Below are 27331 nucleotides of genomic sequence, written 5' to 3'. Positions count from 1 at the left end.
GGGAATATTTGAATGCACCAATGAAAACAGGATCTCTCACCTCACTGGCATGCCCAGGTAGTACCTCCAACACTTCAAAAGTGAGCAGCCATCTTCCTGTTATTATAGTTCTTCCCCAACTGCTGTATTTCTCTGCTTTGAATCTGGCTGCAATTTCGGTCAATGACAGCCTAATTTGACAGCTATTTGAGCAGCTATTTTTTCTGCAGGTGAAGATGATACAGATGTTTTTTCTCATGAATACACATTGAAAATGATGAATTGAAGCCTGTGCAGTATACAAAAGCATCCGATGAAGAGGGGCCGAAACTTGTTCAGCTGTTTATACTGGACCAAGCTGACTTCTAAGATTAAATGGATTTGGGGCTTTTTGAGTTGCAAGTTACTGTTTCAAATACCAAGATGTATTTGGGTTGTTCCTCCCCTCCCCAATCCACTGCCCCTGTTGATTGGATGGTCAATATAAGAAAAAAATTGTACTTTTACTAGCAAAATTTTAATAAGATATCCCCAATGTCTACACTAAACAGGGTCACCATAAGGGCACTTAAAAACAACAACCCATAAACCACAAGTTAAAGTATATAGTCTGTGTCTCTTCCTTTGGGTTTGCAAACAGTATTTTAAGCTAAGCAGAGATATAAAGCTGCAGCATTATTAGCTCCTAAACTAGCTTTAAAAACATTGTTCTTACAATTATTCAGTCAAGGGTTTGGTTGTGTTTTTATCATGGTTACTGTACTGACACTCTACATTGTCTTTGTGTGAATAAGCAGCATATAAATTTTGTTAAATAAATAAAATAGTAATCAAAACCTATTAAACAATCTAAAATAGTCATTTAAAAGTACCAATAAAAGCAAACATTAAAACAGGTTACATAAAAGCTTTAAAATATAAACTAAAATCAGTAAATTTAAAAACATTTACTGATTAAAAAAAAAATTAAAAACAGTTATAAATAATAATAATATCACACGCTAAAACCGCATGCTAAAATTAAGTTACTGTAAATGGCTATAAGACTTTTGCTTTTAGTACAAAGTGATATATAAGTTTAATAAGTCAAATACAAAATAAAAAGAATGGTTTGGTCTGGAGAATGTAGGATAGACACACACCTTTCTCCTCTTACAAGATTAGAACCTGGGGAGATTCAGGGCAGAAAAAGAGGACTTCTTCATACAGCGCTTAATTCAACTTACAGAATTTGCTTCCATGTGATCTGGTGATGGGCACCAACTGAGACAACTTTAAAAGAGGATTAAAATCATGGCGGGTAGGCTGGAATAGCTCAGTTGGTAGAGTATGAGACTCTTAATCTCAGGGTCATGAGTTTGAGCCCCACATTGGGCAAAAGATTCCTTGCATTGCGGGGGGCTGGACTAGATGACCCTTGTGGTTCCTTCCAACTCTACAATTCTAGGATTCTACAAATGACTACTAGTCATAATGGCTACACCACTGCCAGGAAAGTACAGCATACATCTGAGAATTACTTGCTGCTGGGCAAAGCAAGCAGGAAAAGAGTATTGTACTCATGTCTTGCTTATAGGCAAGACATCTGGCTGCCCACTGCAGAAGAATGGATTTTGGACTAAAAAGCCCTTTGGTCTGGTTCAGCAGGATGCATAATTTCTTAACTATGGCTAGAAGATTGGGGACAGTTACATCTACACTAAGGAAAACCTAAATTTCATCATTGTGTTTTGCACACCTATATACTTTACTGTCAATAAAAATGAAAATGTTTCTGAAATAATTTTTAATGCAAGCGTGCAAAAGTTTGAAATTTAGGTTTAAAAAGATTATTTTAAAGCTTGCCATAACATTTCTGTTCTCTGATTATTACATTGGATCTCTTCACCACAACACTAACTCCAGACAGGAAACATTTTGGCTCCTTGTCATTTGGATGCTTGTCTGAGGATGTTTATGGAACTTCTGGAAACCACTTCAGTCCTGGACAGACTATGGTAATGATGCACTGAAATATTGTTTTCAAAGCTGATATAGCTCTTCAAAAAGTCATTAGCAGTTTGCACTTATAATGCGTCTTGTATATTGTAGATTAGATTCACAAAAACAGTACATTATGGTCTCTTTTTGAGGCCTCTCGGGGGAGATGGTTTAAAATTGTCATTTTTATTATGAATTCATTGCTGCTAGGAAACTGCTGACAGAGAACTCTGTTATACAGTGGTACCTCGGGTTAAGTACTTAATTCATTCCGGCGGTCCGTTCTTAACCTGAAACTGTTCTTAACCTGAAGCACCACTTTAGCTAATGGGGCCTCCTGCTGCTGCCGCGAAGCCAGAACACGATTTCTGTTCTCATCCTGAAGCAAAGTTCTTAACCTGGGTTAGTGGGGTCTGTAACCTGAAGCATATGTAAGCTGAAGTGTATGTAACCCGAGGTACCACTGTAGTTATCATTTGTATTCACGAAACATGAAGATGATTGGAGCCATTTTACCATCATGTTTCCACCAACAGTTTGGGCCCCATCTGTACTGTACATGTGAAAACAGTATTACTTTGTGGCTTCCCCAAAGCATGCTGGGAAGTGTAGTTTGTTAAAAAGAGTTGTTAGGAGGCCCTTGTTGCCCTCACAGAGCTGCAATTCCCACAGCTCCCTGGGAAGTGGAACCAAACCCCACCCTACAGATGATATCACATCCATCAGGATGATGTCAGCTGATTTGACAGATGGGCATGTTTTCAAAAAGTGGCCTTAAGGGTCAAATTGTAACCCCAGTCTGACCCACACTGGTCTGTGGGTTAAACCGTTTTAAGCATGTTCAGGTTGACTTTTGGGAAGGGGAGTGGATAATCAGGGGACATGGAATGGAAAGGCTGGAAACCTGAACAGAAGAACTCCACATGAAAATATGTTGTAGCCGAACCTACTTTGTTGATCCCATGTGTAGTTGTTGTGCAAGAAAGGTCTGTTGGCTGCCTTCAGTCTTTTTGATTTTTCATAGCCTGCCCTAATACTTTGTTATTTGTTCATAAAATGTCTTTACCACTTAAATAAAATTGTGTAAGATGGAACAGGGCAGCGTACAAAACACAAAAGGGGGAAAAGGAAGAGCTTGGTTTAACACGTATGCTTTTAAGGGGCATTTAAAGGTCTTTACCATCTCTGCCTCACAGATTACGGTACCTGGGGAAGGGAATTCCAGATGGTGAATGCTATTGCCTGGAAGGTCCACTCCTCCCTTAACACCAAAAGATAATCTACACTGGATGTGACCAGCAGATTCTATATGGAATATCCTCAAGATTAACTTGGTATTTACTTATGGTAGGGTCCCAACAAAACTCAAACATGGCTCAGTAGCTACTAGGCAGCCAGTGCAGCTGATATATTTTTCTCTCTGGGCCACCCATCATAGCACCTGATCTCAATCACCTCTCTGCTTTATACACAATGTCTCAGCCAGACAGAAGCAATGGTCTCTTCAGCCACCCCCTCTTCGTCACTGTGTGAAGAGCAACAAAGTACCAGTAAAGAGGCCTCGACCTCCGTCTTTGTTCACCTGGTAGAAAGTCACTGAGTGAAGCTACTATCTCTTATAGAATCAAAACATGATGCAAGTCAATATTACAGGCTTTTGAACCCTGGATCAGTAGCAAATATGGCCCTGAGTTGTGAAAATAGCAGAAATCATCTGGCATGTGTTAGCCTTTAACTTTGTCTGTTTAAAAATGGCCAGGAAAATACAGTGCAAAATAAAATGGACTAAGGTATTTTGCATGTAGCTTGATTGTTGGCAAGCTGGAGCATGTGCAAAGGAGGGTGATCAAGATGACCCAGGTCTGGAAACCACACCTTATGAGAGAGCTGGGTATGTTTAGCCAGGGAAAGAGGGGACTGAGAGGAGTTATGAAAGCCATCTTCAAAAGGCTGTCACACGGAGCAAGCTTGTTTTCTCTTCCTCCGGAGGTGTTGGACCTGAACCAATGTCTTCACATTACAAGAAAGGAGAGTCCTACTAGGCATTAGAAGAACTTTCTGATGGTTAAGAGCTGTTCAACAGTGGAACAGACTCCCTTGGAAGGCAATGGAGGCTTTTAAGCAGAGGTTGAATGGTCATCTATCATGGATGCTTTAGTTGAGATTCCTGCGTTGCAGGGGGTTGGACTAGCAGGGTCCTTTCTGACTTTTGAATTCTATGGTTCTGTGTAACAACAGCTTACTGCCTGAAAACAGAGTGCATCTTACTGAATCCAAGTGCTGCAAAATTGCAACAACACTATTTGAACTCAGTAGTATCACTGGCATGCATGAAACTGCTGAAAAATGCTGGAAGGCGCAACGGTCTTAGGAACTAGTTACCTTCCAAAGATCTACATAGTCACCTCTGCGAGGCAGGCCAGTCACAGTGTCTTGAGTGTGATGATACAGGTAGAAGGTGCTTAAGACATGGAAGAAACAATTCTCTATTGGTAAATCAAAATCTAACCCTTATGGTACTAGCTAATTGTATACGTAGCACCTCAAAACTGTCCTGGATTTTATGATATTAAAGGCAACTCTGTCTTCAGTGCACATAATCTCTCTCAGTATTGTTGCAATGAGGGTTTTTCAAATAAATTGTGTTTGAAAGCTGGACTATTCACCTACTCCCAGCTGCCCTTTGCTGTTTTCAATGGACAACACAGTTTCAAATCATCTGCAAAAAATCAACTGTAGTCTTAGAGTTTTTGGTACAAAAATGAAATATTCCTGCCAGGTCTTTTTCTGGCTGATACACAAGTCTTGACAAGCAGCCAGATTAACATTACCAGACTACCTCTCTTTAACCCCCAACCTAATTACTATACTTCTAGAGGGAAAAGAATATTTTACTGAAATATCTTATAAAATTCATCCTTTTCCTTTAATCAGAAAAGGGAAGAAATAAGACTGTGGATGAGATACTGAACCTTATTAAGGTGAACATTAAACATCATGGACTTTTAACCTGCTTTTGATATGCTGAATAAACAAACTTTTGCTTTCATGGGATATCCAGGTGCTACTTAGAAGTTTCTTTTTGTAAGTATCAGAAATGTAATGGCTGCCAAACAATCTAAAAAACCTCAAGGGGTAGGGAATAGATTTTGCAAGTTGCCAGAAAAGTAAGGAGAATAACATTTTCCTGTTAGCTTTTTTAAAACTTTCATCCAGTTATGGGGTTCTAGAAACTTACCGCTAGAGCACTTTTCATTGTGCAATTTACACATAACTAGACCTACAGGGTAGTCTTTACAGGACATTGTCACAAACTATCACCCATACAACTTTCCCTAAATTTCAGCCAGTTTCCACCTACCAGTTTCTGGAAACAAAACAAAAACAAAAAAACACCTCTAGTATAAAACGACCCAGAAATGCAATGAATTTTGCCGTTCGGGTGTGTTTATTAACCCAGCCAATGTTTACGGAATGGGATAGTAAAGCAGCCCCTAGTTTTCAATAGACAAGTGGCCAGGGAAAGGTCAAGAGTGTATCAGTAGGTCGGCACAAACCATATAATGTTGTTTGGGGGACTGCTGTCTAACCAAGGACTGTTTTCTTGTGAGTTTCTTAATGAAGTTAAAATACATCCTCCCAAAAGTTTGTTAACTTTCAGTAGAAACAGATTTTTATTGACAGTTTACAATACTTTCATAATATTTTTACTTTAAAAAATAGTTTTGGTTGTTTGTAATTAAAAATAAAACCATAGCTTATTAAAGATTCAGAAATTGTGTTGTTTACTCAGTATGCAACTGGCATAGGGGAACAATAACTACACAGACAGATTTTACCTTTTCTGAATAAGTGTTTCCTGGCTCTGAGTGTTCAGGTACTGTCAAGCACACTTAATTTGATGTCACAGAAACAAATATTACATGGGGTATACATTCTAAGTCACGGGCCTCCTTGGCATGTCCCCGTGTGGGGAGCTGGGGCAGCTCCGCTCTCACTCGCCCGCCCGCCTGCCTGCCTGCGGGGTCCCGGCCAAGGGGCCGGCACTGGGGAGCGGCGACGCCAACCATGCCAACCCATCACCGGACGGTTGAGGGAAATGAGGGTCGAGGGTGGCGCTGTGGTCTAAAACACTGAGGCTCTTAGGCTTGCCAATCGTGGTCTAAACCACTGAGGCTCTTAGGCTTGCCAATCAGAAGGTCAGCGGTTCGAATCCCTGTGACAAGGTGAGCTCCCATTGCTTGGTCCCAGCTCCTGCCAACCTAGCAGTTCGAAAGCATGCCAAAAAAAGTGCAAGTAGATAAATAGGTACAGCTCTGGTGGGAAGGTAAATGGCGTTTCCGTGCGCTGCTCTGATTTCGGTGTTCCGTTGTGCCAGAAGCAGCTTAGTTATGCTGGTCACATGACCCAGAAAAACTGTCTGCAGACAAATGCCGGCTCCCTTGGCCTGTAAAGCAAGATGAGCAATGCAACCCCAGAGTTGTCTGCAACTGGACTTAACTGTCAGGAGTCCTTTACCGTTACCTTTTTATACATTCTAACACACACACACACCCAAATACATTGAGGTATGAAATGCACCCCCAAAATTATTACTGTGATTCCCACCAACCGAACCCCCCCCCCCCAAGATTGAATGAAGGCTAAGGGGATGGTCTGATTCTGAACTAGGCTCTGCCCTTGGATCTGCCAAAAGTTACTGAGCTCCACCCCATGGATGCACCAAACTTGGACCCACAAATGCAGCAGGGCTGGCTTGCTAAATTTTTAGGTAAATGAAGTAATGCATAACTAAGGGGATGGGGCTGTATGACCATTAAGTTCAGAGTTTAAAGTCATCTCAATGTATGTAAACACTATGCAAAGGATTTCTGCAGATATTCTAACTAACATATATAGGTTGGAAAGCCATGTTTTTTCTATACAAATGAAAGCGTTTCAAAAGGGGAGGTAGGCTGACATTTAGATACCTTGCTGCAGAAATCAGCCGTCTTAACAAACTGTAAATAATCCTCAAGGTCTCATTTATAGCATTGCTCTGACACCTTCCTTGTCATCATCAGTTGTCTCTCACTTTCAAAACTATCAGGTCAAACATACAAACAAGCAAAACATAGTCACAGCAAAAAAAAAATAGCCCTTTCAGTTATGTGAGAGGCTCCTGACCTAATTAAAGTTAAATCATTTAGGCCTTTTTAATCAACTTAATGAACCACAGTTCTGGAGTGGAAAAATAAGTATAGTGTACTGCAAACCTGGTTTATTGGGGCTCTTCCACAGTTCCGGTTGTCCTGTGATCTCTAGGCATGAGTCTGAGAGGTTTTTCTTTCATCCCACTGCTTTGTCTGGGATAACCTGCTGTTTACCAGTGAATCGAAACAAACATCAGTCAGGTTTTCTGTGGATTGATGTTTGTTCTGATTCAGTGATACATAGCAGGTTTTCCCAGAGAAGGCAGCAGGACAAAAAAATCCCAAAACTTCAGACCCATGCCTAAGAAACCACAGGACAAACAGGAATATTGCAGTCTAGGTTATATTAGCTTCCATATTCAGAGGCAGTGTGTCACAAAAAGGGAAGGTTATTGCCCTCATACCCTGGTTTCATCTAGCTAGGCACTGTGGGAAGCAGGATCCTGGATGTTTAATATGAGTCAGCAGGGTCCTTAATATGAGTAACACCACACACACACACGAAAATGTAACTTCCATGTTTTGGGTAGGCTTAACTAGCAGTTTTGGGGGCAGGGATTTGGTTGTTTGGATTTTAATGCAAACCTAACAAGCACTTTCCAAAACAGTGCGCAAACCAAAACTTAGCTATCCTTCAAAATCTTCACTTCTCTGAATTTTGTGGATCACATAGAATCCACGCAATGTTCATGTTAGACCGTACATCTGTAGACCTATTCATTAGGTAGTTAATGCATATACTGTATATAATTCCTGATTTCTTGAAAGATGAAGTTTGTGTGCTTCCATTCACTCAAGTGCCTAGACAAGTCTGTTATGAAATATTGGCAATTATTAAAAGTACTTTTGGCCCAAAGTAGTAAAGGTCTGGGGAGATGGAGAGAAACAATAAAGTACCCAGTCTAAGCTTTAAGTAGTTACTGTCAATATTAAACCAAAAATATTTCTTCTAATCTAAGTAGCCAAAGGGGAAACACTTCCAAAAAGAATTAGGAAAAATATAGGTAGAAAACTTGCTAAAAAGTTTTAAAATCACAACTCACCTCTGTATCCTGCAGGGTATATACAAAACTCTGTATCCTGCATATAGATTTTCTTCTGATGGCAGCAATTAGAATAGATAGGTGATGATAGATAAATAGATAGATAGATGCTATAGTTTGTGTATATATCTATAGTTTATGTAACATATAGATATAGATACATATATATACACATACCCCAGCTATAATCAGTTTAGAAAGTGCAGGCAGGGTTTTGAAGACTGTCTTTGAATGGCAAGAGAGATCATGACAGTAATTTATGGATCGTAAAAGAAAACTCCACCCATTTGGGTTAGCTGTGTGTGTGTATTTAGTTCATAATTTGAAAGAAAGATCACTGCTCACCTTGAATAAACCTCAAGCCTTATTTGAAAAATAATACATTCTAATTGCAGTTGGTATATTCAAATATGCCACTGGAGGCAACCATTTTTACAGTGACATAATTCTGTGTCATTAACAATCTGGAAACTATCTTCAGACGGACTACATGAATAGGTTTCTAGCTTGACTTAATATGACTCATTGCCTTAGCAGGCTAACATTTCTTTAAATTGTTTTGTTGTTGAATTCTAATATTTAATTTCATCATTCTGTCTGACATTCAAAGTCAAAACATTTGAAATCTGACAAATCTGTTACATTCTGCCAAACACAGTTATTCTGCAAATATTATATTCAGGTATTACTGCTAACAAGAGATGCTCCATACTGAATAAAAATATCTTCAAGATATTTGTCATACTTGAGAGAGAACAGGCCTCCAGTTTTGGAAAAAGGTCCATATTATAGATTCATAAATGTTTTCATTTAATCCCATAAACTTTTTATATGTGTACGAATAAAATTTTATGTAAATGTGGGTTGTAATCCTCTGGAGCAGTCAAGTACATCATTTCCTGTTTGCCTAGAGTGAACGTGCATGGGGAATGCTGGTCCAGCCAGTTGAACTTTCTGTTACACCTGGCTGGAGCATCCTTCCTTTTGCATGTGACTACTAGGTGGGTGTGACCTTTCCAGACCTAGTAAAAGGCCAAGTCACATAGCCACACCTCCCTTCCTTTCTTTTTTTGTCCTGCCTGCTTCCTGATTCAACTGGACTGCACTGCTGGCTGTTAGCCATCAGTCCCTAGGTTATATCCCATATGGGGTAAACCTGTTTGTACATATTTGTAACTTTAAGCCTAAAGTCTGCCTTCAGGGATCACGCTGTGCTCTGCAGTTCGTGAGTAAAACTTCTTTTTGTTACTCATGAATAAGACTATTGTGTCTTTAGTCTCTTAGGAGGGATCAAAGGGGTCTTGCCAGGAATAACAGAACATATCTCAATCTGGGCAAGCCAGACTGAATTGCTTATTATCTAAAGAGACTCACACAAGTCTGCAACCAGCTTACTGCTGTGTAAAAGGGGGAATGCATTCTGCTGTATAAAGAAACTTACTAGCACAAGTTAGGAAGGATAATATTAATCAATATATCCTCTCCTGTTGCCCACAACATTCCCACAACAAAAAAGATTCTTGATGCATAATAGCTTTGAAAAGGGTTCAGGAAAGTTGGTACAAAAATACAGCATCTAGGGTGCTGGCAGGAACTTAATTGTTTGCTCATATAACAATATTATACAAACTTCATTAGTTTGCAAATTGTTTCCAGGCCCACTTCAAAGTGCTGGTTATCACCATTGTATTCCTAAATAGGTTGGGATGTAGATAGCTAAATGCCAGCCTCGTCTTACTGTATATGCATTTACTTATATAAATGCTCCAGTCCTCAGGGGAAGGCTTGCCCGCTTTTCAACTGCTGTCTGAGATGAGGCTGGTTGTGCAAAAAACAGTTCCTTCTTAGTGGTGGTATCACCCAAGCTTTGGACTTTTCTGCTCCAGAAGACTTGCCAGATTCCCCTTCTTTCTGCTTTCAGCCAGCATATACCAGTAAACACAATACTACATAAATACAAGTTTTATTAGGGCTTTCTACAATATATTAATATCTCTTTGCTAATTTATTGCTTCTGCTACAGTTTGAGCGATCTTTTTATGCTGTATTGAAATTGTTTCTATAATATTTGTTAACAGCCTTGATGGTCTGTCAACAAAAAAAATGAGGGGTGTTTTTTTTAAAAAAAGAAATATTTTAACCCACTCTTCATTGTGGAGCAAACCTAGTAGTTTCTCAATTAAAACAAAAAAATCTCAACACACACACATGTATATTTAAGCAAAACAAAAATACCACAAAAATTGCAAGTGGTGAAATCTTTCAAAGATAAACATATTTGGTACTGTATTATGCAATCTGAAAACTATGATAAGGAGCAAACAGTAGCTTTCCCACTCAGCATCTCTAACCACATATCCAGACAAGCATCCAAACACAAGAAAAATGGCAGAAAATCTTACCACTTGGTAAAGTCCCTATTGTCTCCCACACTTTCAAATATGTCACAAGGGAAAATGAATGCATATTTGCATGAGTATAGGAAACCAAGTCATCATGTGGTAGAAAAATGAAGCACATGGTAAGCAGGACATCAGATTTCAGCTTGTTTCAATCACTTTTACATTAAGGAAGTCTGCTAAGCAAAACCAGCTCCCATTTTGAAATGAGCCCAGACAAAATGCCCTCCAGGTGGGCACTCTCCTTCTCTGGTGACCTTACCTGCTGATGGCAGTTCTGCAGTCTGTGCCATGCTGCCACCCACCATTTAATTTTTTTGTAATGCTCTCAGTGCAGCCTTGCTCTGGGGTAGAGAGTCTCTACCCATTGTGGTGATTGTGGCAGATCCAGGTTCAAAGACTCAGATCTGTAGATATCATCATTAGAAACATGTTTACTGGCTGGTGCTGATTTTTTTTAACCTTATTTGTTTTATATATCACCTTCTTCCTAGTGTAGAACCCAAGGTGATTCACAACATACCTTGAAAACAGATACAGCTTTTTTAAAGTACCAGTTAGTTATAAATATCAAAAACAATTAAACAAGTTACCATATTAAAAAACAATACTGAGTTAAAACAACTTAAAACCTTTAAGAATGCAATAAGAGAAGAAAATATCCACCATTAAGAAACCCTGCCACAAAAGCCAGTTGGTGGCTAAAGGCCTCTAGTAAGTCTGGTGACTGAGCGCTGCTTTTTTATTTGCAAAAATATCCAAGTTCACAAGTAAATAATAGTTCTGAGCCCATCACACACACACACACACACACACACACACACACACACACACACACACAGAGCAATTATTACCTATTTGACCTTGTGGGAATATATATTAGAAATCTGAATACAATGAAATCTGTCTTTCCAACTTTACAGTATTAGAACAATATTTCATCCTCTCCCCCTTCTTACCACATACCTTTCACTGTGCTTGGCAGCACAGCCATTTACGAACAGCCCTGCATCTGCAAATACTATTAGTTTAGAAATTTTTTCCTGCACTATGTTGTTATAAAACTCATTTTTGGCCCCATTTCTTGGTATTTTTTTTCATGTTACAGGACATTTTCCCCCATTTTCTTTTCCCTGCATAATGACAGTTTTAAATTCAGCTATTTTGGTCATATATATATATATAAGTAGTTTTCCCGAGGCCAAATAAAATGTCAGCCTAAAGCAGGTCTTGAACTACAACCATGAGCTTCTGTAGTTCATTATACTGTTAAGTGGAGCTGCTGAGGCAGATGGAGATGTATTAACTGAAAGCCCTGTTGTTTCATTGAACTAAGCTGTTTGACTAACCTCACCCACAGCTCTGGTGATCAGGCAGTGGCCACTTGGCTTGTGATAAAAACCATCAAAACTAAACTTGTCCGAACAGGACTGGGGAGACCCAGGTATAAAACCCAGCTTGGCCATGTAGCTCACTGGATAACCTTGGCCAGTCTGTCTCTCAACCTCTATGTCACAGGGCTGTGGCAAGGATAAAAATGGCAAAGGGAATTATGTACACCAACTTGATTGAGCTCCTTGGAGGAAAGGTGGGGTATTAATATAAGTAACATAAAAAATCCATTATAGCTGCTGCCTTCTGCCTGATGTTTCCATTTTCTTAATCTACTCCTGCTGGCTTCTAGTGTGCTCATCTTCCTCCACCACCTCTTCAGCCCTTTCAATCAAGTCCTAGTCAGAGAATCGTAGAATTGTAGAGTTAGTCCAAGCCCCTGCAACACAGCAATCATAGCTAAAGAATCCCTGAGAGATGGCCGTCCAACCTCTGTTGAAAAACTTCCAATGAAGAAGAGTCTACCACCTTCCGAAGTCGTCTACTTGACTGTTGAACCACTGTTACCATCAGTCATTGGGCCTAGCTGTCCCTTTGCCTTGCCCTATTATGTGATTGAACTGATAGTCAGGCTCATAAATGGCAGTCACTTGGCATTCCCCAATGGTGTTGCTGTAGATCCTTTTGGTTGGACGGGTCCTACAGTACACAAACTGTGGCCAGAACGAAGGCATGTGTGATCAGAATTCTCTTTAGGCACTCATGTGAGGTAATGGGTAGTTTGCCTATAAGTGGAGGGGGGCGAGGGCATTTGTAGGACAGAATCAGTACCTAGTGGTGAGGTGAAGTGGTGAGGCCTGATAAAATAAAGCATTCTCAAAAAATTCAAATGTGCAATTGCTGATCTTCTCACAAAAATATCTAATGACCATATCCATGTTTAGCTGTCTTTTCATGAACAAAAATGTTCATTACTTTAGACTTCCCTTATTGAGATTCCACTCTCTCCATTCTCAAGGAAAAGTACTCTCCCCCCGCAACACACACATTTCTTCCACATATGTGCAAATTAGTTCTTTTAAATAATGGTTTCTATTTAGAAAAAGGAAGAAGTGGTATAGTGTCCTGTGATGTTTGATATATGATAATCCAAAGTATTTCAATATTATATTACTAAATAAATTCATCACCTATGGTGTAAAAGAAAAGAAATCTAATAGTATACAAAAGGTCACCCTCTTAACTAGTGGCCATCTGAAGAACACATAAGCCGCTGAAGTGGTTGCTATTCACTCGGTAGGCTATATAATGACAGTTTTGTCTGTGACCAACACTATTTTCAAAGTAGTCTCTTTCAAATAATATTTGAACTTGATTCTCTTCCATGCAAATGTTAAAGCACCAGAAAATGTGTATCTCATCCTATGCATTAATACTAATTTTCTCTCTCTTCTCTCAAGGTTTCTTTCTTTCTGTCTCAAAATCTATGCGAAAAGCAGAAGATGATATGCTGCTCAGTACATTCACACTTGGAAAAGTAATACAGAATGGAGGCAAAGCTGAAAAGGCACGGCCCGCATCTTCTCTTGAGCATTATAAAATGGAGGACAACAGTTTTCTGGATGAAGAGGAAGATGGAGCCCCCAAGTTCTCTGTGAGTTTCATCTTTTGATCTAATATGGTTTTTTAATACATTATTATAAATTATATGAAACAATATAATCATTCGCCTTACAAACTCTTAAGAATTCCTGAATAGTTAAAAACTGATAAATATAATCAATCCTTAATCAGTTACAACTCTATTAGTTTAATCCAATTAGATTAACTAGATTGCTTTGAATAGATTTTTTTAAAAAATCAAAATAATTAACTGGAAGTATTCTTCTGGGCTTTTCTCTGCTTGTGACCCAGTACTATATTTAACTTTGCCAATTTAATCATTTTCCATCAATTTCTCAATTCTGTATTGCTGAGGCTTCTTCCTTTATTCAGTTCTGAGCAATGAGAACTTTAGCATTACCAACAAAGACTAAGTTATCTGACTTCAATTACGTTTACAGAACCTAGTAAAATTACAATACAATCTGCTTAAATCTCTACTTGTTGTAACCTCAATTTTCCTTAATATTAACTTGCAAAATTTCTGTATCACTGGGCAGTCCCAACATATCTGCTTTATGCTATTTAAAACTCCAGCATCCAGCTTTCTTCTCAACCTCATTCTCTTTATTCATTTATTTTTTAAAAAATTATAAACTGCTCACCCACTTGAAAAAAATGGCATCCTCCAAAGAGGCTTTCTTTAAGGAGCTGCAATCCACTTCATGTTCTGGAAATGGCTCATCAGATCGACTGAGATCACTACACTTTGCATTCTGGCCATTAATATATTTTTTTTCTTTAACATCTAACATTACTTTTTTTTTAAATACAGAATATAAATCCTAAACACCATGCCATAAGTCATGGCCAACCCATGAACCTAGATATTAAGCAACTTCCTTATTTTGCACTGGAGGGACCTATGACTTTTCCATCTGATGCTGAAGTTCAGAACATTCAATCTGTACAACAAAGGAGAGAGACTGAAGATGATGAGAACTCAGCTAAATTACCTATTGGAAGAAGAGATTTTGACAGTAAGTATGACTTTCAGGTTATTTCAAGCAAGTAAAACAGCTGGATTATTGCAGCATATTAAGGTATCAACTACTGAGACAAACACTTGGACTGGAGTCATTTCCTTTAAAAAAATTATTAAATAAATTGATTTTAAGATTATTAGCTTAGTGAAAGTATGTAAGATGAAGATGTTCTTAAACCCAATAAATAAATGTTATGTCTGTTAACTATTTATCTACACAAAAATATCAATATTTATTGGATGTTTTATGCAGTGCTCAGATGCATGCTGGGAAGAGTCTACCGACCTTGTTGGCAAGTCTAACAACTGCTGAAGTACATCATTTGGAAGAGATGAAACCATGTTCTTGACAATTCAGTAAAGAAGTAGTTGTGGTTTAAGTATTGTTTTGTGTTTGTATTGATCCTAAATATTTGTACATCAAAATACCACATGATTACAGTATACAAATGTAAAAGATTACAGTGCATTATTAAAACTGGGAATTCCGCAAAGCTTGTTGATCCATTTGTCCAAATACTGAATACATATCAATATTTATAATCACAAGGAATATGTTACTGTAGCGTATGCATTTTTTCTTTCAAACCTCAAACGAGTCAATAATTGTTTGCATAACAATCACAGTAAGAGCATTTATAATCTAAAGAAATGAGTTAACTTTGCTTGACCAACAATCTGTTTATTTTTGGCTATAATCTTGTTGCATTTTCCAGCCCTCTTTATTTTGCTGTCCAAACTATTCTGGCATTTCACTACAGTTTTTGGTCTCTTATTGTGTATGTGTTGAAGTGATTCGTTTTCATTACTGCATATGACATTTTCACTAGTCCTGTCCACCTGCTTCCTCTTTGAGCTCTTGTTTCTTGGCTGGCAACTTAGTTTTCCTATTTCTTTACTTTTACTTCCATTCTGATGAACATTTCCAGAACTAGTTCCAAGTGCAGCACTTTCAAGTTGTGAATGTAGGCATTCTGCTGGTTAAGAGAACACAACATTTTCATAAGAAAAAAAAGCAAGATAATATTATTTGAGTAATTTTTTTCTGCTAGTCACTTAAATCCACATCATTATTTTTACACAGATTACTTTCTTATAAAAATAATTAGCCCAACCCAAATTAGCAGAGTTAATCCACTACAAGCCAAACATGATATAGGATTGTAGCAATGATTTAGGGGGGGGGGGGGATCAGCAATTGCTATAGGAAGTGGACACACAGAGGCCTGAAAACAGGAGGAAAGTTCATCTTTAAAAAGTAAAACATACACAGCAAAATGCAACTATTTGTTGATGTAAAAGAATTAAATCAACAGTTTAAACACCTTTATCTTCATCTATTTACCATGGCGATACACAGGTTATAATGTGAAGTTTAAATAACTTTTCAAGAATATTTAGAGTATCACTTTTGACAGAGGTGAATTCACACAAGGTACTTTTACACATCAGAAATCCATGTACTGAGTTATGCACCTGGGTGGACAAAGATAAAAGGCGCATCTGGTGACCGCAGATATAGTAGCAGCAATTTATAAGATCACATTGCACTTATTCTAGCTGTTGCAGCAACAGGATTTGCTGCAAACTGTATCCATGACTGCATTATATGGCCCTTGTGATATTCCAATTACTTGCTTGTAGAAGCAAGTATAGAAGAAATACAGCCCAAAGGCAACAAAAAAACAACACTCAAAAGCAATGCTGTTTTCAACACCAGTGCTCTGAAGGCCTGAATGTTCATGGCCAACATTTATATAAAGGGGTTTTGTATTAAATAATTACAGGAGAAAGCAAGCAGTGGTGTCTCCTGTGGATCTGCACTGAGATCAGTACTATTCAACTAATTCATAAATGATCGTATTAGGAATGATCAGTGAAGTGGCCAAGTTTGTGGAAGACACCAAATTATCAAGAACAGTAAAACTCCAAGTGCACTGGTGAAGAGATTGAAAAGGCGTATCTGTGAACTGTAAATGGGTAATAAAATGGCAAATGATATTTGAATTATGTGTTCACTTTTACACATATAGTTATGCACCTTGGGACAAAACATCCTATCTTCACATATACACTTCACATATGCATATATACTGCTAGGGTCTGAACTGATAATGATGAACCAGGAAAGAGATTGTGGGGTCATTGTGGAAAACTTGATGAGAACTCCGGTTGTGTGGTGCAAAAGAAAAAGGCAAATTCCATGCCATATTGGACAGGCATAGTCTATTCCCACATCAACTCTGTAAAGTAGGTGAAATGGAATACACAGGACGAAACAGTTAAATCGGCTATGATTAAGTGGGCACAGGACATTGGTCATAACATTATGTCTGCTGACTGGGAATGGTTGTGGAACACCGGTATTAAATTCACGGCATGTAATGCCTTAAAGGAAAACATTATGAAAATGGTTTACAGGTGGTACATGACCCCAGTCAAGCTGGCAAAAATTTATCATTTGCCTGATAATAAGTGTTGGAAATGTAAAGAGACTGAAGGTACCTTTTATCACCTTTGGTGGACATGCCCGAAGATTAAGGCCTTCTGGGAAATGATTTATAATGAAATGAAAAAGGTACTTAAATGTACTTTCCCTAAAAAACCAGAGGCCTTTCTCTTGGGCATTGTCGGCCAATTGGTGTCAAAGAGGGATAGAACTTTCTTTATGTACGCTACAACAGCAGCAAGAATACTCATCGCAAAGTATTGGAAGACACAAGATCTACCTACTCTGGAAGAATGGCAGATGAAGGTGATGGACTATATGACACTGGCTGAGATGACAGGCAGAATCCGTGATCAGGGAAAAGAGACGGCGGAAGAAGAATGGAGAAAATTTAAAAGCTATCTTAAGGACTATTATAAACTTGATGAATGCTAGAATGTTGAGGTTTTCAGAAAAAAAAGGATACAGTGATATAAGATCAGATTACAGAAAAGATTAAGACGACAGAGGTTGGAAAGGAATATTTAGAAGTTGCTAAAAAATTATGGACATTGGGATGCAGAAAGGGGGGGTATGGGGGAGTCCCGGAAAAGAGGTTTATGAAAAAATGTTATGAAATTATACGTGTTTGTATGTCTTTTTAGGTGTTTGTTTGTCTTTAAAAAATTCTGTAAAACCAATAAAAATCTTATAAAAAAAAGGAAAAAAAAGAGATTGAGAATAAGGTATACAGGAAGCGCATGATTAAAAGAACAAAATGTACATAATAAAACAAGTCCAACAATAAGTTCCATGCTGGCTAAATAGAATCTGGATACTAGTTGCAGATACCAGAACCAGGGGCGTAGCTAGCTGCTCCGGTACCCGGAGCGGCAGGGGCAGGGTGAGCCACCCACAGGGGTGGGACGATCCATGCACGGGGGTGTTGCGGCGACCCGCCCAGGGGGGCGGCACAGTGAGCTGCCCATAGAGTCCACCTGGCGGACACAAGCTCTATGCTGCCATTTCAGGCAGCGCGGGGCCCCGAGCCACCGCATCACTCCCAGGAGAGACGCGTGGCTCGGGTGCGCTGTGGGCCATTTTGTCACCCCCCTCAAGGATGACACCCAGGGCGGACCGCACCCCCCCTTCCTACGCCCCTGCCCAGAACCAGCTGCTGGATATCAGAACCTGGAGACAGAAAGCAGCAGCAGGCATGACTGCCTTCATACCCTGTTCATGGACTTCCCAGGCGCCCCTGAAAGGCCCATGTTGGAAACAGATGAGCTAGATGAGTCTTTGGTGTGATTCCATAGAACTCTGATTTTCTTATACAAAACAATTTTAGATGTGATTATAATGGTTAATTTGAATTTGGCAACATACAAATCCATCTGGCTTATCAGAAAGATACAACTATATAGTCACTGGAAAGGGGAAAGGGAAAGCAAAGAGGTCTTGAGAAGTTTTATTGCTGATTTGTTTACCTGCAGTTGATTCATTTTTAGAGTCTGGAACAGCCTTTTCTTTCAGTGATGGATGTTCACATGTTGGGGCCTGGATTGCCTGGAAATGCTGACCCTTTGCCTCAGTCATTTGGTCATCTTTGTAGGTGCAAGAAAACTGAGACCTAATTAAAGGTTGCTTCAGCTAAATTGAAAGAAGTGAAATTATGAAATGCAGGTGGTTGCTATGAACGTGGTTTCCAATATGGAAATCTGATGTGAAAATACTTCCAGAAATTTAGATAACTATATTTTACATTATATACCGTATTGGCCCAAATATAAGCCGCACCCCCCCAAAAAAATTCTGACCATGAAAAGTTAAAGTGCAGCTTATATTTGCGACCTTACAAAAATTGGCTTGGAGTGGGCTTGTCCCCAGATGTTGCCTGGTTTCAACTGGGCCAGCTCCCAAGATGGCGGCGTGGTGAGGGGGGTCCCTGAGAGGGAGCCAGAAGGTGGCGAGGAGGAGGAAGGAAGAGAGGAGTGTGGATGAGCGAGTGATAAGGTCTGCTAGGAGGAGGAACAGGAGATGCAGTTGGTGTGCTGGGACTGGTGCTGCCTGGCTTTAGCCCACCGAGAGGCGCATGAGTCCTGCCAGCCGCTGCCTCTCTCTGCCCATCCCTTTGGGGGCCTATGGTGGTGTTGACCCTCTGGAAGCACTGCTGCCCACTGCCTCAGGAGTGAAGGCGCTGCCTCCTTGGCTCCCCTCAGCCCCCGCTCCTCCTCAGGTATTGTCATTTCTTTTTCCCCCTTTAATTTTAAAGGTGCAGCTTATATTTGGGTGTGACTTATATTCGGACCAATATTAATATAATCTGAAGTCTTATCTTGTTCCGCCCATTTCAGTGTAGCGTAACAGCATTGTATGATACTATATCTGGTGATGTTTAATATATGTACTGTAGTTCCAACCTATCACATTGCATTATCACAATACCAGAGGTTGTGAGATTAGAATGAAACACGGAGCACCATTACAATTGGTGCTTTACTGATATAAAGGCTCACAGGATTAGATCTAAGCCGTTAAGCTTTGCTTAAAACAGTTGAAATCCAAATTAACTTTAAAAAAACCTTGATACATATTTTTTTTCAAAGGACTCTAAGTATGCTTATTCCACTGCAGGAGGCAAACTAATCATTTACAGCAATAGCTTCTGGAGACTGAAGAATGTCCAGATCCACCCCTGCTGTTAAGGTACTTTCTACAGACAAATAAGCAGAAGTGATCAGTTCACAGAGGACAGACCAAAACGCTCTGTTTTACAGCTTTTCCCATCTTTAGAAATGCTAAAGCCAGGCTGGGGGGAGCAGCTCAGCCAAACACATCTTCCTAATCTCCACCCCATGCACTGACTTCAGTGCTTCATCCCTGGCTTGTATTAAGTGAGAGTTCCCCAGTCTGGGTTTATTATCATGCTTAGGAAAGGAAGTGTAGGAGCTGGTGCATGAGGGTAGACAGTGTTTACCCCAGTGCTTGTTCATGGCAGTTTTGTTGTTTTTTAAGGGATGGTGGGGAGGAAGAAGAGTGAAATAAAAGCATCATTTCACCTGAAATTGCAAATCAGGCCTCAGACACCAGACAATATAGATATGTAATCAATCAGATTAATAATAGTTCTCCTCAAGGCAAGTTAACATACCTTAATTTTTTTTTCACCAACTGCTGTCCGAATTCTCTGTCTCAAAACTTTTGGAGAAGATCCACTAGATTGTGCTGGAGATCTAAATTAATATAACAGTGACTGTAAGCAATAGTGACCAGCCCAATATATGAGAACATATTACGGTGAATTTTCATTACATGCATATATAGATTTGGCGTCTATTTTTTAAAATTCCAAAATAAATGACTTTTTAGCCTATGACCAAAAAGCAAACCCAGTCCCAAAACAAAACCTACTGCAGCTGCTCTGACTGGAGAGATGCAACATGTATTTTGATCTGCAGAGACCTTTGGCTGTGTGGGTGTTTAATTCATTTTAAAGAAGGGAGCCAATTCATATGTACACAAAAAATGCTTGTGTAAATAGGTTCCCGCCATGAAACAAATGCTTTTTTAGTTGGGAAATCTGCAGACATACAAGGGAGCTCTGTACCTATTGATGACAGCTTGATTGGAAAAGCTAATATTGGGGGGGGGGGAGAACTTATTTATTTATCATTGTACATGCTTTTAGTTTTTTACCCTTTTTCTGTTGTTTTTATTTTATCACTGTAGCTGTAATGACAATTTTGGGTAAAGTCATAAGTTTACTAAACATTCTGCTGAAACTGAATTTTTCATTAAGGAAATATGGGTAGCAATAAGGCTTCTCAGTTGCCATATTTTATCTAACTCCAAGCAACATAAAACTAGCTCAGTTAGAAATTATCTTTAACAGTACTTAAATCTTGGTATGCTTCTTCTCAAGCGTTTCACTCCATTTTTTACTTTGCAATTGTTTCCCCCTTGTTGATGACATAATTTTTGTTATACAGAATTCCATGACTAATATTTTATTGACACAATATTGTCATCCTTTTCCACCCAAGAATAATTCCAGCCAAGGACAGTTGAATGCATCAACTTCCTGAGCCATTGTCTTCTTTGAAACACACATTCCACACTTCCCAAGTTACAGTATGCTTGTTGTTCTTTACATAGTCTTTGTATAGGAGATAACTGCAGATGAGGTGGCCCCAAGTCATCAGCTTCATGGGGAAAAGTATTCTTGCTCTCACCTCTTCTGTGAGGCTTTGCCAGTTTTCAGCACCTAGCACTTACCTGAACAACAAAAAGGTACAAGGGAATCCAAATTCATCACCAAACAACATTTGGGCTTTGTTTTTGGGAGGAGGGTCGATAGCTGCTTCATCCAAAAGTGCCAATAAGGCCTTCACAGTATCTTTGCCACAATAAGCAGTGCCATGGTTTATAGCATGTAGCTTGGGCTGAAATTAAATATTGACTATTATTAGCTTTACAGGAGGGGTTTGCATCAATTGACTCACCTGATCAAAGTAGTTTTAGGTCATACAATTTAGGATATAAAACCTCTCTGATAAAGCTTAAAACCTGAACATAAATGTTTGTGCATGTGTATCATTGGATTAAAAGTGACTAGTTGGGATTATCAGATACATGGATGGAGGTTGTATCACATAGTACATTTACTTATCTTAGAACATGCTGTGCCCCAACTTAAGACAGCAAGAACCAACAAGGTGCACCACTGAAGGTGTTTATGCAGAAAGATAATGCCAAGGGATTGAAGAAAGGGAGGGCTTAGCAAAAAGACCTCCCAGAGTTAATAGCCAATCCAGCCAAGGAAAAACCCAGCATATAAACATTAGTAACATAATGGTAAGGGTAATCACAATGTCAACCATTACTAAGAATGAAAGGAAAATCATATTTTTTCAAAATCTAAAAAGGTAGAAGTTTATAAACTGGGTAAAATTATTGTTGTTGATAGCAATGTCTTGAGACACTAGACAAAATCTAGAATATTTCACTCTGATGTGAAGTTATCAGTATTAAATTATTAGAAAAACTCTTTTCTTTCATAATTCTTTAGAAGTACCTTATTTGCCAAGTAAGACTATGTGTGTATAAACACACACTCATCCCTCAGTGCAAAGCAAATTCTTTATTTCAACTAGTTAAACCCATATTATAGGAAACCTAGATTGCACAGATAGTTCTTACATTGTATTACATATATTACCTATTATTGTATTAAATTTGTATTACTGAGTTAGTTTCTACATTCAAATCATTAAGAAAAATGTCCTTTCTTTTATATCAAACAATTTAGAAGAACAAAAGGAGGCCCCTTACCCGGGCTGGACTAATTCCAGTGGTGCTAGCTGTCATAGACTCATGCTGAAAGTTGATAATATTTTTAATCCTCAAATCCAAATCTTGTACCACTTCCTCTGCTGCTTGACAGAAGGCATCCCTGCTGTTTCTTCCTTTTATCAAATGCATCTTGATTGTTGATAGAATTTCCCCCCCTGCAAGTCTAAAAACAGACCTAGGGTCATCTCCATATTCATCTTGGCGCTATTTTAATATACTTAATAGTTCTGAAAACAGAGCGTCTTCACAGTTAATCAAAACTGTTCAGCCAACAGCTTTGATCTATTCAGTTGCACAGCATCATGCAATAAGATCTTGCCCTTTAATGCAATCTTTCACTTTTAAGAATTGGGAGATTACAAGAGTCAACGAGCAGGGACAGTAGACTTCTCCTTAGTTTACAATTTTAAATAGAAAAGGAAATAATTAAAACTTGCTATGCCATCAGGCTATCATTTGTTCACTCACATTATCTAATTCTGCTCATTAGCCACAAGTGGATTAAAGTTTGAAAAGAAGTGAAATCTGCCTGTTGTTATAGAACATTTCCATTTCCCAAACTTTTATAAGCTCATAAGCCAACAAAAGTGTTTTGAGTACTGTATAGCAATAGTTAAATAGCTAGCACAAATAGGTCATTTACAAACATATTTTTAATAAAAGTGTCTGACGTATGCTTCCGGCAGCAGAGGGAAAGACAAGATTTCTGTATTTTTAATACAGTGCATACTTTATACAAGTCAGTTCTCAACATTCCATGATGCATACTAGTGTGTAATCAAGAAAACAGAATAGTGAGGACCATGCAAATAGAATAAGTTCAATTCCTAATCACTAGAATCACTAAGTATAGTGAGCAGCTTTAAACACTACCCCATGGCAATTCTTACATGAAAGTTGGGTGTTTGCTGGTATATAGGTAGGAGTAAAGAATGTAAACTTTCCATCCTTCTCTGACCCCCACCATTCAAACTTGACAGGCCTTTAGCTAGCTTAGTAAGAAATGAAGCTTCTGCTCTGTTAGCTCAATTATAGAGTCAGGAAAATCCTCCTTTTCAAGAAACTCCAGTAGCCAAGCATTTTGTCCCAAATATGGCCTCTTAGTAAGCCACTACTATGTTTCTATCTAGTATGGATTTTTACCTGCATAATTTCAGATCAAAGAGCTCTTAAGTGTAAAATCTGAGTAGTAAAACCTATGGTACCTTAATCCAGAGTTTTCCCCATACACAAACACTCAGTGCTTTCCCCCCCCCTAAAAAAAATGTTTAGCGCTACTCTCATTTTCCTACTCATATTGAAATAAAAAAGGTAAAGGTACCCCTGCCCGTACGGGCCAGTCGTGACCGACTCTGGGGTTGCGCGCCCATCTCGCTTAAGAGGCCGGGGGCCAGCGCTGTCTGAGGACACTTCCGGGTCACGTGGCCAGCGTGATGAAGCTGCTCTGGCGAGCCTGCACCAGCGCAGCACACAGAAACACCATTTACCTTCCTGCTATAAAGCGGTACCTATTTATCTACTTGCACTTAAGGGTGCTTTCGAACTGCTAGGTGGGCAGGAGCTGGGACCAAACAACGGGGATTTGAACCGCCGACCATGCGATCGGCAAGTCCTAGGCTTTACCCACAGCGCCACCCGCGTCATATTGAAATACTGCCGCTTAATGAGACCAAACTTATATTCACAAAATGTTTAGGGGTGTATGTACCCCTGCATCCCCCCAGAAAAATCCACTGCAAACACTGCTACCTACCTTCCAATAAGGGACCATCATAATTAAAACTTCTGTTCATCATAGGTATAGAAAAGACTCTTTCCAGGCCAGGCAACCTACAACAGTCTTTTGATTAAGATGCTTACAAACCAATCTCCCATTAAAAGTCTGGCAATTGTGTATGAGGATCACACCTAGTCTGATTGGATAGTTCTACAAAGAGGGCCATTTAGCTATTATTCTTGTTCTGGCAGCACAACATTCAGGAAAAGTAAGATCAATGTGTTTGTTTCTACCTAATATTGCTGCTCCAACAGCTAATATCCCAATGCTCATTTTTCTTTCCACGTTTTTCATTTCCAGGAAAAATGTTCCCATTCCCCATCAGATATACACAACTCTAGCTGGAGCATTGAAAGGAAAACTTCATTCATTTTTCATATGAGAAGGCCAAGACAAAGTACTGATCTACTGTGTTTGGGAATTAAAGACATTATGCCATGGTTTTCTTCATTTTGCATTAAGGTACAGTATAAACAGATTAGTCTTCCAATCCGATTCTACCCTTGTTTACTCAAAAGTAAATCTCACTGAATTAAACAGGATTTGCTCCTAAATAACTATGCAAGAGGTTGTACCTCAGGCTAATTTTATTAAGTTGCCCAAAGTATTAAATTTGTTCCTGATACATCTGCATGAATGATTTTAAGCTGTACAAAAAAAGCCAAGCAGTTTAAGATTTGGTCTACTTCACTTCCTGCTACATTACCTGTGCCACATTAAATTAATTTAAACTGATTTCTGTCCCACCTCTGACCTGCAATATTAACAACTGGAAAGTTACACTTCTGGTCAGCAGAGAGTGGAGCATACAGTAAGGGGTTGGCTCATCTTCAGAAGGCAGGGTAAGAAACAATTCTAAAAATGTTTGCAGTGGTGAGCTAGAAGAGGAAAGAACCACCCTCCTATCCTCTCACTTGGCCTTGATGATAGCATTGTGGCTGTAGACCAAAAAAAAACTACACCAGGGAACAAAACCTTAAGAGAATAGTATAAGGAAATAGCTAGAAAAATATGGAGAAGGGGTGTATTTAGAATCCCTGCCTGGCTGACCAGAGGGAACTGCACAAATGTGATGTACATAGACCCTTGTATCCCACCACATTGATTTGACTCAAAAGGCAAAGCTGTATGCACTATTGTCTGCTAACCAGAAAAAAATCTCTGCTTTACAGTAAACCCAACTTTTCATTCTTCATCAGTGGATTATACAGGAAAGGGATTAATAATAATAATAATAATAATAATAATAATAATAATAATAATTTATTATTTGTTCCCCAGCCACTCTGGGCAGCTTCCATAGAAACCAAAAATACAGTAAAATATCACAGATTAAAAACTTCCCTGAACAGGGCTGCCTTAAGATGTCTTCTGAATGTCAGGTAGTTGTTTATTGCTTTGACATCTGATGGGAGGGCGTTCCACAGGGCGGGTGCCACTACTGAGAAGGCCCTCTGCCTGGTTCCCTGTAGTTTTGCTTCTCGCAATGAGGGAACCGCCAGAAGACCCTCGGCGCTGGACCTCAGCGTCCGGGCAGAACGATGGGGGTGGAGGCGCTCCTTCAGGTATACTGGGCCGAGGCCGTTTAGGGCTTTAAAGGTCAACACCAGCACTTTGAATTGTGCTCGGAAACGTACTGGGAGCCAATGTAGGTCTTTCAAGACCGGTGTTATATGGTCTCGGCAGCCGCCCCCAGTCACCAGTCTAGCTGCCGCATTCTGGATTAGTTGTAGTTTCCGAGTCACCTTCAAAGGTAGCCCCACGTAGAGCGCATTGCAGTAGTCCAAGCGGGAGATAACTAGAGCATGCACCACTCTGGCGAGACAGTCCACGGGCAGGTAGGGTCTCAGCCTGCGTACCAGGTGGAGTTGGTAGACAGCTGCCCTGGATACCTGCGCCTCCATGGACAGCTGTGAGTCCAAAATGACTCCCAGGCTGCGCACCTGGTCCTTCAGGGGCACAGTTACCCTATTCAGGACCAGGGAGTCCTCCACACCAGCCCACCCCCTGTCCCCCAAAAACAGTACTTCTGCCTTGTCAGGATTCAACATCAATCCATTAGCCGCCATCCATCCTCCAACCGCCTCCAGGCACTCACACAGGACCTTCACCGCCTTCACTGGTTCTGATTTGAAAGAGAGGTAGAGCTGGGTATCATCTGCATATTGATGGACACCCAGTCCAAACCCCCTGATGATCTCTCCCAGCGGCTTCATATAGATGTTAAAAAGCATGGGGGAGAGGACGGGACCCTGAGGCACCCCACAAGTGAGGGCCCAGGGGTCTGAAAACTCATCCCCCCCCACCACTTTCTGAACACGGCCCAGGAGGAAGGAGCGAAACCACTGTATAACAGTGCCCCCAGCTCCCAGCCCCTCTAGACGGTCCAGAAGGATGTTATGGTCGATTGTATCAAAGGCCGCTGAGAGATCCAGCAGAACTAGGAAACAACTCTCACCTTTGTCCCTAGCTCGCCGGAGATCATCAACCAGCGCGACCAAGGCAGTTTCAGTCCCATAGTGAGGCCTGAATCCCGATTTACAAATGCAGTACCCTCATGGACTGGGTGGAAGGAGAATTAGTAATCACAGCACTTGTTGTAGGATCCTCCTCCCAAAGGCTGCTTTTGTCAAAACATATTTATCTAGTTTGTAGTGCCTGGTGAATGTAGAGGGGTGAGCCCATGTGAGTGCCCTGCAGATGTCCTCCATTGAAGTTCAGGTATGCAGAGCTGCTGAATAGGCTCAAAAAACTGGTTGATGGGTGTCCCAAGTACTAGGTACATGTCCCATGTAAGGAATCTATGAATAAATGCAGGGGGTGGCAACAGGAGCAGAGGGTCGCAACAGGAGAGCAGAACCACGTAAGCGCTGCTTGGTGTGGCTATGGGACCTTCCCCCGATCCAGTAACATCCAGTCCAGGGCCACCAAGTGCTCTCAAATCAAGACAAGCTTGCACAAGCTCAAGGATCTCTCGGACTCCTGAAGCTGTGGCCTGAAAAAAAAAGGCATTTCCACCAGCAATGGAAAGCTTTCCTGGCCATTTCATAGATTAGATTGGTGGACAAACATCTGGAAGCTAGGATTTTCCAGGCCACTTTATTGGGAAAACCCTTCGTCTAAAGCCACTCATGGTCTAAACACAGAGCTGCTGCCAAGATGGGAGCTTATGGGTTAGAAAATCCAGTTGCATTGGGATATG

At 39.9% G+C, this 27331-nt stretch overlaps 2 protein-coding genes and 1 long non-coding RNA gene across 6 annotated transcripts in view; 2 read left to right on the top strand and 1 right to left on the bottom strand.

Moving 5' to 3' along the window:
* Positions 1 to 13: 13 nt before the first annotated feature.
* Positions 14 to 15066, top strand: PMCH (pro-melanin concentrating hormone). 2 transcript variants are annotated; one of them, XM_081212292.1, is made up of 4 exons: positions 14 to 57; positions 13386 to 13579; positions 14363 to 14567; positions 14826 to 15066. In XM_081212292.1, exons 1-4 carry the CDS (start codon positions 21 to 23, stop codon positions 14873 to 14875), a joined length of 486 nt encoding a protein of 161 aa, XP_081068418.1. In that variant the 5' UTR covers positions 14 to 20; the 3' UTR covers positions 14876 to 15066. The 2 variants fall into 2 exon arrangements, with proteins under 2 accessions (XP_081068418.1, XP_081068417.1); XM_081212291.1 differs by lacking the exon at positions 14 to 57 and having other exon boundaries at positions 11407 to 13579.
* LOC308596950 lies at positions 91 to 4114 on the top strand. Its single transcript, XR_014012751.1, has 3 exons — positions 91 to 209; positions 1885 to 1976; positions 3156 to 4114. It is a non-coding gene; the product is annotated as an uncharacterized lncRNA (long non-coding RNA).
* Positions 14954 to 27331, bottom strand: part of PARPBP (PARP1 binding protein) — a 34661-nt gene continuing 22283 nt past the window's right edge. For 2 of the 3 annotated variants that reach the window (XM_081212251.1, XM_081212253.1), the window contains exons 7-11: positions 22332 to 22515; positions 21276 to 21442; positions 20152 to 20233; positions 18488 to 18650; positions 14954 to 15549 (exon numbers count right to left, since the gene is read on the bottom strand). In XM_081212251.1, the coding sequence (XP_081068377.1) occupies positions 15209 to 15549; positions 18488 to 18650; positions 20152 to 20233; positions 21276 to 21442; positions 22332 to 22515 (937 nt within the window). In that variant the 3' untranslated portion in view covers positions 14954 to 15208. The remainder of the gene's footprint in view (positions 15550 to 18487; positions 18651 to 20151; positions 20234 to 21275; positions 21443 to 22331; positions 22516 to 27331) is intronic. The other variant, XM_081212252.1, reaches the window with a different exon arrangement.

The sequence above is a fragment of the Podarcis bocagei genome, assembly GCF_964188305.1.
Source record: "Podarcis bocagei genome assembly, chromosome: 10".
Lineage (NCBI taxonomy): Eukaryota > Metazoa > Chordata > Lepidosauria > Squamata > Lacertidae > Podarcis > Podarcis bocagei.
The sequence above is the reverse complement of the archived record's forward strand: the minus strand, read 5'-3'. Positions and strand labels throughout refer to the sequence as shown.

Coding starts and splice junctions, on each gene's coding strand:
- PMCH (XM_081212291.1), top strand. CDS start 13,310: ATGCAAATGTTAAAGCACCAGAAAATGTGTATCTCATCCTATGCATTA. Junction 13,580..14,362: donor ATGGAGCCCCCAAGTTCTCT/GTGAGTTTCATC, acceptor TTTTAAATACAG/AATATAAATCCTAAACACCA. Junction 14,568..14,825: donor TGGAAGAAGAGATTTTGACA/GTAAGTATGACT, acceptor TGTTTTATGCAG/TGCTCAGATGCATGCTGGGA.